Genomic DNA, 10,264 nt, shown 5'->3' with positions numbered 1-10,264 from the left:
AGAAACTTCAGCTATGAAAAACAAAGAATTCAGATACAGATTAGTGAAATAAATAGGATTACATAAAAATAACAAATATGAGACTAAAACTGTCAACATATATTAGATTGTCACAAATTATGAGAATGAAGCTGCTCAGTCTTTTGATTTTGAATGTTGGCATATTATTGGGAAAGCCGTTGTATCAGACCAATGGCAGTTGTTTGACAGTGTCTTAAAAACTGTTTGCAGCTCATTGTTGGACCAAATTACCAATAAAAAAGAATAAAAAAAAATTAAAGTTCTTCCCAAAATATTTTTCTATCAGCATTGCTCTACCACATGCAAAAAAGAAAGAAAATATTGTAAGTATTTCTACGCTGCCATCAGACAAATATCTGTTAACAAATCTGATCCTGTAAACTTGTCACTTCTCAGTAAGGAGCTGAGGATATGCTGGTGCACTCAAGAGTGGACTATCACTTTTATACTACAAGAGAAGCATATTCTTGTGGGTCAACCAGAAGTTATAATTCCATATACCTTATGGTCATAAAAGCTGCACACTTCTTTCAACAAGAAATGCAACTCCTTACAACATTTTAATGACTTATAGCTTTTACACAAACTTCTGATTATACCCAGGGCTCCAACAACAAAAGACACTGAGGAAGTCAGTGCTGATACACTTAATTACGAGAGCCCAGTCTAATCAAATTTTTTATATTCTGAGGGGATATTGATAAAACAATTTAATTAGAAGCCAAAGCGACAAAATTTGAGAACTCATTTGCAAAGTCTGATGTAGTCTCCTGAATCTGAAATTATGTTTTTTAAATGTGCCGTTTCTCTGGCCTACTACATTCTGAACAGAACTTAGAGTATACCAAGCCAATACACCGCTACTTAAACAACGAGGAGTCCGGTGGCACCTTAAAGACTAACAGATTTATTTGGGCATAAGCTTTTGTGGGTAAAAAAACCCCCCACTTCTTCAGATGCATAGAGTGAAAATTACACCTGTATCTGTAATTTTCACTCCATACATCTGAAGAAGTGGGGTTTTTATCCACAAAAGCTTATGCCCAAATAAATCTGTTAGTTTTTACGGTGCCACTGGACTCCTCATTGTTTTTGTGGATACAGACTAGCACAGCTACCCCTCTGATACTTGACACTACTACTTAGATTCTGCTATTAGGGAGGACTTGAATCGCACCAATGGAAGTGGGAGACTCTCCATAATCCTAATGCAAAGTTTATTTCTGACCATTTAAATATGAATGAATTCAGCAAATAGCTGTCACACCTATATTACTTTCAAGAGAGTTTAAATTAGAAGGAACTGGGAGTTCAGTTGTGGTTGGGAAAGTCAAGTTACCACAGGGAAAAACAACAACCTAGGTTTCCTGAGCTAACAGACTTCACCAAGACTATTTTTACCCTTCTACAATTGCTTTTTCTGCATGTTAATTTGATATTCTATAGAAAACAATACAAAAAGAATTATTCAAGTTAGGGGTCCTTGTCTATAGTTGCATTTCCAGAATGCTCTGATAAATACATGTGGCCTAAACGTCTTGGCAACATCAAGCAAATTACACACATTCAATTTTATTAAATATCTCATAGCGAAAACTCATTTGATAATGAATTTTCCATACCAGAATTAGGCAAACAAGATGAACACATACTAGTGTCTTCACAGTACTGGTTATTCAACCACCCCGACAGTGCACAAGGAGAAAAAAAAAATAGCAAGACACTTTGCAATATGCACATGGAAATCATAACACAACCTACCAGTATATTAAAATGAAAAACTCAAGAGACATTTTCATTAATTAATATATTTTCTGCATTATAGTTAACATACGTACTTTCTTTGTGTCACCCTTATTTTTTGTTAAGTATTGATATTTTGTTATATTCAGACATGAGTACATTTTTCAAACAGTCCTTTGCAATAAATATCATAAAATAATAGAGATTCACATAATAAATATTCTTTACAATAAAAAAGTTTTAAACAGACTTTTTGTCTTAAAAATAGTCAGGATTCAACTTTGTGTTTTATACATAAAATATACAAAAAAAAGACCACAATTTGTGGCTAAGGCAATAAAACATGGAACACATTGAAGTTATGAAGCACAAGGCAGAGCTAAATTCACTAACCAAGAGAATAAGAGAAGTGTTAAAGATCCAGGAAAATTTAGGTAACTTAATTCAATGACACCTGAAAATTATTCAGATATGCAAACTTTAACATCAGTATCAAAAGGATCTCAATGACTACAGAAACATGGGGAAAGAGGTGGAGTGGGTGATGTCCTTCACAGATTTGAAAGCAAGAGAAAAAGATGAACAAATTGCAATCATAATGTCTCCAATGTGAAGATCTATATAGTGAAGTAAAAACCAAAACTACATTTAAAAGAAAAAAAAATAAAATGTACCAGCCAGGCCAGTCTCTGGAATGAGACAATTCCAAGGAGGGTTGGGAAACAGAGGGAAAAGCAGTATGGAGTAAAAGACAGCCTTATATTTTCTACAGTTCCAACCCCCTCAAGATTAATCCAGCTTGCTCATGAAATAAGGTAGAATTATTTCTTGGAACCAAAAAGACACACAGTTGCAGAGAACAAAAGGAAACATTGGGGAAGTTGTTTGCAGAGCAAAGGCTGCAGAGAAGCCCATTAGCCCTCACTGCCTCTTTCATGTGTTGATTACTTACAAACCTAAGAGGCCTTGTCAAGCTGAGGAGCCAAACGCAGGCACACGGTCCATGCTTACCAAAGACTGAAATAAACATGACTGAGTAAAATACTCCACACCTGTCTGAGTTGAGAGAGGGGATATGGAGGGTGCAAAGGAAAGAACTTGGGTACATAAAGTGGAGAAGGAAGGGAAGGAGGGCGGGGGTAAATCCCCACACCAAGACAAAATCAGCCACAACCTGAAAGCAAGTGTTTGAAGAAGTGAAATCTCCCTCCAAAATTATGAGGGCTTCCCCTGACTCCGAGATGGGCAGCTCTCCAGTTTACAATAGACAGTGTTGGAGTTCTTACATCGGCAACCAGGACGATTGATCCGGTCATAACACCCTCGACACAGCTTCAGGCATCCCTTAGCAGGAGGATAGCAGAGCAAGCAAGGCAAAAACAAGGACATTGCTCCCATGCACAGGTACCTAGAACAGCAATGTGCCTGGGAACAAGAGCAGGGATTATCCGCATACGAGTCCCCTTCATCATCATTGGAACAGTGGTAGAAGATCCCTTTGATCAGGCACATGCAGGTGCTGTACTCCACCATGCTCTCTGCAGAGCACAAGCACTTCCTGTTGCAGGCCAAACAAGAAGGTAAGGCCCTTGGGTCTGTGCACTCACCACACTTGCACTTCCCACATTGTTCACAGATAAACTTGTGCTGCGTCAAGTCCTCTTTCAAGGGACCCTTCAGATCATCTACCATCAAAGATGACTGCTTGGGCTGCGTCCGGATTGTCCTTTCAGATCTGTGGCTTGAACCTGGCCTAGATAGGGGCGATCTTCCCAACAACCCCTGCTCTGAAGAAGCACTGCTGTTGCTTCCAGAACTAGCCGCACTTCCAGTGCTAGTCGATCTGCTCAACACAGGAGCCCTTACGTTATGTTGGTGTGCCACAGGTCCCAAGTGGCTGGGTCTGTGCTCATAATTATTATTCACATTAATTGGTACAATTTCATGAGTCCTTTCGTGCTTTTCTTGTCTTGGTGCTGTCCGGGGACCAGACTTTTTCACCACAGATGGGCCTTCGGTATACTCATTGCTGCCCCTTATGGCCTTGATCTGGTCCAATGACAAGATAGCTGTCGGCTGAATTTCTCTTTCATAGTCCAACCTTTGCCTGCTGTCCAAGGAAGGCTGCTGGATTACAACTAATGAACCGCCACTGCCATGTTGACTTTGGGGCTCCATCTGTAGCGATCTCTACTTCTGGCATTCAGTGGGAACCTGGCATGCATCTGAAATCCTAAGGAAAAAAAGTTTAAAAAAAGAGAGATCAAAGGTGAAAGAGGAATAAGTCACAGGAAGCTTTTAAAAATAAAAATGTCATGGCAAGCCACAAATTGCCCTAACCACTCGGTAATGATCTCCTTCAGCAGTGGATTACAATGATACTGAAGACCTGGCCAAAGGCCAATTGGGAAGGGGGGAGCAAGGAGGGAGAGAGGGTGAGGAGTCTGAGTCTGGCATGACAGATGAGGAATGTAAGAGGAGACCCAGTGCCATTTAAAATCAGAGCTTTTTCCATTAAAAACAAATAAAGGAAGTATTAACCTGTATGTTTAGTTGGCAAGGTATGAATGAACAGTATCAGATTCATATTCTGCATAATAAAATTTGCACAAACTCTTGCTTTTGTCAGTCTGTGAATGCTGTATCATAAATGTACTCCAGTACCTGCCCTTGCTTTAAGCTTATGATCTATCTTTAAAATGAAACATGCATCCATTAAGAAATCCCTAAGTAAATCCGACAAAAATGTCAGAAACTGAAGGATATTTCCCAGTAGGAAGCTCACAGGTTCCAAATCATGTAACAAACTTGTTATTAAAGTAAGACGCTAGATGTAAATAACAACGTGTTATACAACATCTCTCAAGTGTTTTGAGACTACAGGGCAGGGTGTGTGGGGAGATGAGGTAGTAAAATAAAACTGGAACACATTTATGTCTTCTCATGTGCCTTTTCTCATGAAAAAATAAATTAAAAAATACATATCAATTTTCACAAGCTACTCTAGGAGAAAAAATTTTAATTGAAGCTCTTCAGACGAATTTTGGAAGATAGATAAAAATAAAACAAATGTAACTGGAGCTATTTATTCATTTTTACATCTTTTTGTCTCAAATTACTGAGACAGACTATTGCAATGCTGATTTGGACAATTCTGCAAAGGGGCAGTACCTATATAAAATGTAATGGGGGAGAGGCGACAAGGAGGGCAGATTGTTTATACATCATTGTAGTGATCACAAAGCATCGTGGGAAAACAAACATTTACTTTCCTGCACCAACAGCTAACGGAAGATTTACTTCCCCCAGCCGCACAAAAAAGTAAAATTGCATACAATCATGTTTTTCCTTTTTCAGACTGGAATACATGCCAAATCAACTTATCCAATAACCTTGGAAAAAGTAAGTTTGTCTTGCATGTCGAGAGCATATTTGACATGGAGATATTCCCAATTCAAGAAAGTAAAAGGAGGGAGAGGATGAATACACGGGGGAGGAGAAGAGCAAAAGTACACTGAAATCCTGTTAAGAGACACTGCTTCAATGGGCAGTTGTAGAATTTGAAAAAAAAAATCTACTAACTACTTATCTCAAATTTACACTGGGGCATAGAAAGCATTAAACAAACCAGAGGCCAAAGGTCTTCTTTTATGCTTAAATATCACCTGTGTAGGACCTAGGGTTTTAAGATTACAAAACCCCACCCCATTCAGTCAGTCTTTATTCATCCCACATAACAAGGCTCTCCTTTTCATAAGTCTTAATATGAGCACACAAAGTGCTAGGGATGAATGAACACAGAAAAGGAAACACAACAGCTGCAGAGACCAGAAGTGGGACTTTCAGGGGAAGAATGATTACACTATTTTTAAAAGAGCACGGCAAGTGCCATCTCAGAAAAAAAAAAATGCAAAATTAATAAAAACACGCAGACCGACGGTACAAATGACAAAAAGGAAAGGAGAAAGAAAAAAAAAAAAAGGCAAGCTGCACACCACATAATAGTTTCTGATGGAAAGAACCAAATACCCCCCCCCCCCGCTGCAGATAAGATCTAAAAATGACTTTTTCCCAAGAGCAAAAGCAAACAAAAGTGTAAGATCCCAGGTTTTGTGCCCAAGCTCGGAACCACTGCAGATTTTAGCCCAAATGTACAGTGGGGCAGCATTTCCTCCAACCCAGTTCTCCGACTGCCCCCCCCCCCGGCTCAGCTTCAGAGAGACAGCATCCGCGCCTGAGTAAATTCGACAACTATCTGCGTGCTGCGTTTTAACTTGCTCTTGGTTTGAGGCACAGAAAGGTGGCGGGGGGGGGGGGGGGAGGAAGCAAAGTATCGCCACACTGAAAGCTACGGTGGTGGAGCTGCGCCCTCTGCAATCTGAGCTGAGTGAAGCGATGAATAAATAGTTGACGGAGAGGAAGGAAGAGGAAAAAGTTATGAATGGAAACAAGGGCTTCCCCCCGCCCCCCCCCCGCTTTTGCAGGAGGAGGGGAAGAGACTGAGGTTACCATTACCTCAGGAGGGCCGGACTTGCCAATACTTAAAGCTGTAGCGTCCTCCCTCCCCCGGTGGCTTTCAAGCACAGCACTGAAAGGTTTGGGGTGGGCTGCTCTGTGCACAGGGGATTCCCCCCCCGCCCCCCCGTGGGCTTCCGAAGGGAGGGGGGACGTGTCTCTCTTATCCCATCATTTTAACCTCCCGACCTCCACTGCCCTGCCAAGCCTGCCCCAGAATTGGAGGAAAGCTCTCTCCCTCCCGAGGTTTTTAGAAATCTCGGCTAGGACGGAGGATTTTGCTAGGTGCTTCAACGAAGCGCTCACGGTCTCACTTTAAACATCCCCCCCCCCGGCCCCCGCCGTTCACCGGACTGTCAGGCTGTGACCCGGAAAGGACCCCCCCTCCCCCGCTCCACACAGCCCGCGCCCAGCCGGCTAGTCCTTGGGAGAGCGTCCTTTTAACCGCAGATCAAAACCAGCCTCCCGTGAAGGACCCACACCACGGCTGCCCACCGCTCTTCTCCCGGAATCATTACGGGCTAACTGGGGCCCAAGGTTTGCACACGCACACGCACGCGCACACACACACACACGCGCGCACACGCCCCCTGCCCCCCCGCGTCCCAGCCACTGGCAAGGCGCAGCCCAGGTTTGCCATGATTTCCAAGCCATCGATTCGAGCCGTCCCGCCCCTCTGCACACTCAAGCCCGCTCCCTGGCCGGAGCAGGTTCAGAGCCCTTGGATTGAAACGTAATCCTGAACGTCAGTTTGGAGGAAAAAACAACCAAAAAACCACAGGCCCACCCGAGCCTGAGTTGGACCTCAGCACCAGCACAGGGCTGGGAGCAGCCTGATCTCCCCTTCCCCTGGCCCACAAGATGGGGGGGGGGGGGACGGGACGCAACGGCACCTGCTAACTCCTCCAACTCGGCACATGCAGAAGGCGGCTGCAGGCAGAATCCATAGTTTCAACCCAGCGGAGTAAGAGCGTGAACGTAATTAAGGACTTACTTATTTCCAAGAAGTCACTAATGGCAAATCCATTTAAAAGCACCACACTGGAGATCCATTGGGCAGCGCAACTGCTAAGCATTAAAATGTTGGAGAAGGGCGGGTTTCGTTTCCCTCTCAGAGGAGACTGTGGCCCCCCACTCTCTTTTTTTTTTTTTTTTTTTTCCAGCCCTCTTTTGGTTGCAGAGGATAATTCTTCCGTATTTTCTCCTCTCTGCAAAGCACACAGAGATCACCAGGTCCTATTCACCGAGCGGAGGGAAATCCACTTCTACCCCCCTCCCCCCGCTCAAAGAAACAAACATTCAACGGTTGCGTTACCCTAACTCACTTGTTCATTGAGTGGGCTCAATTCTCTTGAGAGAAGTAAATCACTCGGTGGTGGGATTCCGAAGGAAGCAATTTCTCCGGCTGCAAGTTTGTCTCTCTCTCCCTCTCTCTCTCCTGCTAGAGGTGACGACAATCAAGCCCTTGCTGCAAATACTTCATCTCAAACTAGTGGAGGATAAAAATCGCAAGATGCAGGCACAACTGCTGCCTGCAGACGCCGAGGAGCAGAAGCAGCGACAGAGTCGCTTGCAGTAGCAGCAACGTGAAGATCTCCAACAAGATACAGAAGAGCAAGGAATACAGGATTCCTCCTTTCTTCCACCGACTTCGACTTTTATTTCCCTTCTCTGACTGGGACAGTCACACGAGCCTTCCACACTGAACTTGCGTGGTGCACAACGTCCCGGAATCCAGCTTTGCTTCACCACATGGTCCTGCTGCAAGCTCTCCGACCTCCGTGCAGCCAAAGTGCAACGAGAACGCCTAGAACAAAAACAATTCTTTTGAAGAAAAGATAATAACGAAGAGACACTTATTTTCAAGCCACATCTACAATAACTGGAACTACTTCCAAGCAAGGGAGAGGCAGAAAGCAATGGCTCTGTCTCAGAGCTCTCTGCAAACTGCCATGTGCTTGCTGTTGCTGTTGCGGACTGATTGACAGGCTTGGAGCATAGTCAGCATCTCAGTCAGAAAACTAAAATATAATGCAACTCTAGACACAAACTTCTTGCATGAAGTGCTTTTAAAACTCCTTGGCATTTCAAGTGGAGCAAACAACGTTCCAGCACGCAAGAAAGAAATCTCTGCATTAAGCAAGACCGACAATTCAAGGATGGCACAATTACTTAACTGGAAGTTGTACAATTGCCAGCAAATTGTAACTGGCTTTACCTATTTTACTATTCAAGAGAATGCTCTTCTACCTATAATTCAGCATAGTACGTATATAAGCATTTCATGAAGTTGACTTGTTGCAGACTTAAACTACAAAGAGGCAAATAAAAGTCCATCACTATGCTCTCTATGAAAGTATTAGCAGTAAAACAGCACTTCAATTCATAATACAAACGTTATTTGCATCTGGCAAAGCAACCATTAAGCTTAGACCCTAAAACAAGAGTTTAAAGAGACCCCTTCAGTACAAGAACAAACATTAAGCACCTGATCGGTTCTTAAATGTCTTCAAAAAAGGAGAGTAAAGAACACTGCTTTTGCTTACCTAATACAAAGATTAAAAACTGCTTCCCAAAGCACATTTGAAGTAACTGGAGCTAATTCCAACCCAACCAGTGTAGACAGCAGTTGCTCACTGTTGTCTGCTGCTATCACTTTGCAATCTGCTATGGCTTTACTGTTGCTGTTACAGAGTAATTCCAGCTCTGCACAGCAGCATTTCAGCGCTGAGCCCCCGCCTCCATCCTTAGTCACGCCTCCAATGATGTCAATGTGTCACTCAGAAAGCTTTCCTGAAATCCTGGAATGGAGTTTTCTACAACCGGGCAGCCATTTCTTCATTCAGTTGCACAGGCAAATTTCAAGGTTTACTTGCTACCCTATACCAATATGTTAACATTATGGAAAGTAATATAAGATTGACTCTCACACACATACATTTATTATCTATACAATATCTCATCAACTTTAGGGGGGTCTAGGTCATGATCTTGCAAACACTTACATGGTTCCATAGAACTAATTAGGACCATTCGTTCTTGAAAGTTAAGCACGTCTTTAAGGCCACAGCCCTGTAATACTGTCAAAAACACACTAGCCTAGGCACAAAACCTGCTCACTCTTCTCCCCCCACCCCATAATATCCCCATCAAAAATTACCACTTGCAAATCTGTCCGTTCTCCCACGATCATCTCTCTTCTTCCCGAGATGGGCCGCAAGGCTACTAACCTCTCTACATTCAAAGAAGACTAACTTGTATTGTGACATCAACAAGAATCTAGACGTCTGATAATGACAAGATTGAGGGGTAACTGTAAACAGTTTACATAGTTTAGAACAACCATCAAGCAAAGAAATCCTATGTTATCAAACACTGTATTCTCAAGATGGGATCAATCCCTGCTCTAATCACTTTACTTATGCGTTTTACCTCTTTGCTGTACCATTCTTTCATGGCTGTCTTATATTTTTAGGGCCCAGTGGTGCAAGCTGTTCCTTGTGGGAAGACCTCTGTGCCCACACACAATCCCATTGAAATCAGGGGGCTTAGCACAGGGACAAGAGGTCCATTCTCACAGAACAGCTTGCAGGATCAGACCTTAGTCAATGGGTCTATTTAGATGAATAAAGTTAATTGCATGCATATGGCAGGAGCAGGGCCTTTGAAACAGTGAGTCCATGCCTTCTTTGATGTTTGCACAGTTCCTAGCATGTTGTGGACTCTATGGGAAAAAGTAATCAATTACTAATTATTATTATTAATAATAATGTTCAAGGTTGAATGAATCTTATTCATTTTAGGCCAAATCCTGAAAGGTGCTGAGCATCCACAACTTGCAATGAACAAAATAAGAGTTGTGAGTGTTCAGTGTCTATCAAGATTGTCGTCTAACTATTGGAATGAAAGCAAGAGTTATCAGCTTCTACAAATTGGCTCAAAGTAATTGAATACTTTTCTAAAATATATGCATCCATTTTATACT

General features: G+C 42.5%; 1 protein-coding gene across 3 annotated transcripts; it reads right to left on the bottom strand.

Moving 5' to 3' along the window:
- Positions 1-1,099: 1,099 nt before the first annotated feature.
- Positions 1,100-9,023, bottom strand: SPRY1 (sprouty RTK signaling antagonist 1). Of its 3 annotated transcripts, XM_043513113.1 has the most exons (4): positions 8,826-9,023; positions 7,605-8,086; positions 7,274-7,487; positions 1,100-3,997 (listed from the first exon to the last, which is right to left on the bottom strand). In XM_043513113.1, the coding sequence occupies exon 4, from the start codon at positions 3,940-3,942 to the stop codon at positions 2,980-2,982; it is 963 nt and encodes a 320-aa protein (XP_043369048.1). In that variant the 5' UTR covers positions 3,943-3,997; positions 7,274-7,487; positions 7,605-8,086; positions 8,826-9,023; the 3' UTR covers positions 1,100-2,979. The 3 variants fall into 3 exon arrangements, with proteins under 3 accessions (XP_043369048.1, XP_043369049.1, XP_038257019.1); XM_038401091.2 differs by lacking the exon at positions 7,274-7,487 and having other exon boundaries at positions 1,101-3,997; positions 8,826-9,019; XM_043513114.1 differs by lacking the exons at positions 7,274-7,487; positions 7,605-8,086; positions 8,826-9,023 and adding an exon at positions 5,830-6,309.
- Between the last annotated feature and the right edge of the window lie 1,241 nt (positions 9,024-10,264).

Source organism: Dermochelys coriacea, chromosome 4 (assembly GCF_009764565.3).
Source record: "Dermochelys coriacea isolate rDerCor1 chromosome 4, rDerCor1.pri.v4, whole genome shotgun sequence".
In the NCBI taxonomy this organism is placed as follows: domain Eukaryota; kingdom Metazoa; phylum Chordata; order Testudines; family Dermochelyidae; genus Dermochelys; species Dermochelys coriacea.
The sequence above is the reverse complement of the archived record's forward strand: the minus strand, read 5'-3'. Positions and strand labels throughout refer to the sequence as shown.

Excerpts from the sequence above, each read along its gene's own strand:
- SPRY1 (XM_043513113.1), bottom strand. The coding sequence starts at position 3,942 with ATGGAGCCCCAAAGTCAACATGGCAGTGGCGGTTCATTAGTTGTAATC.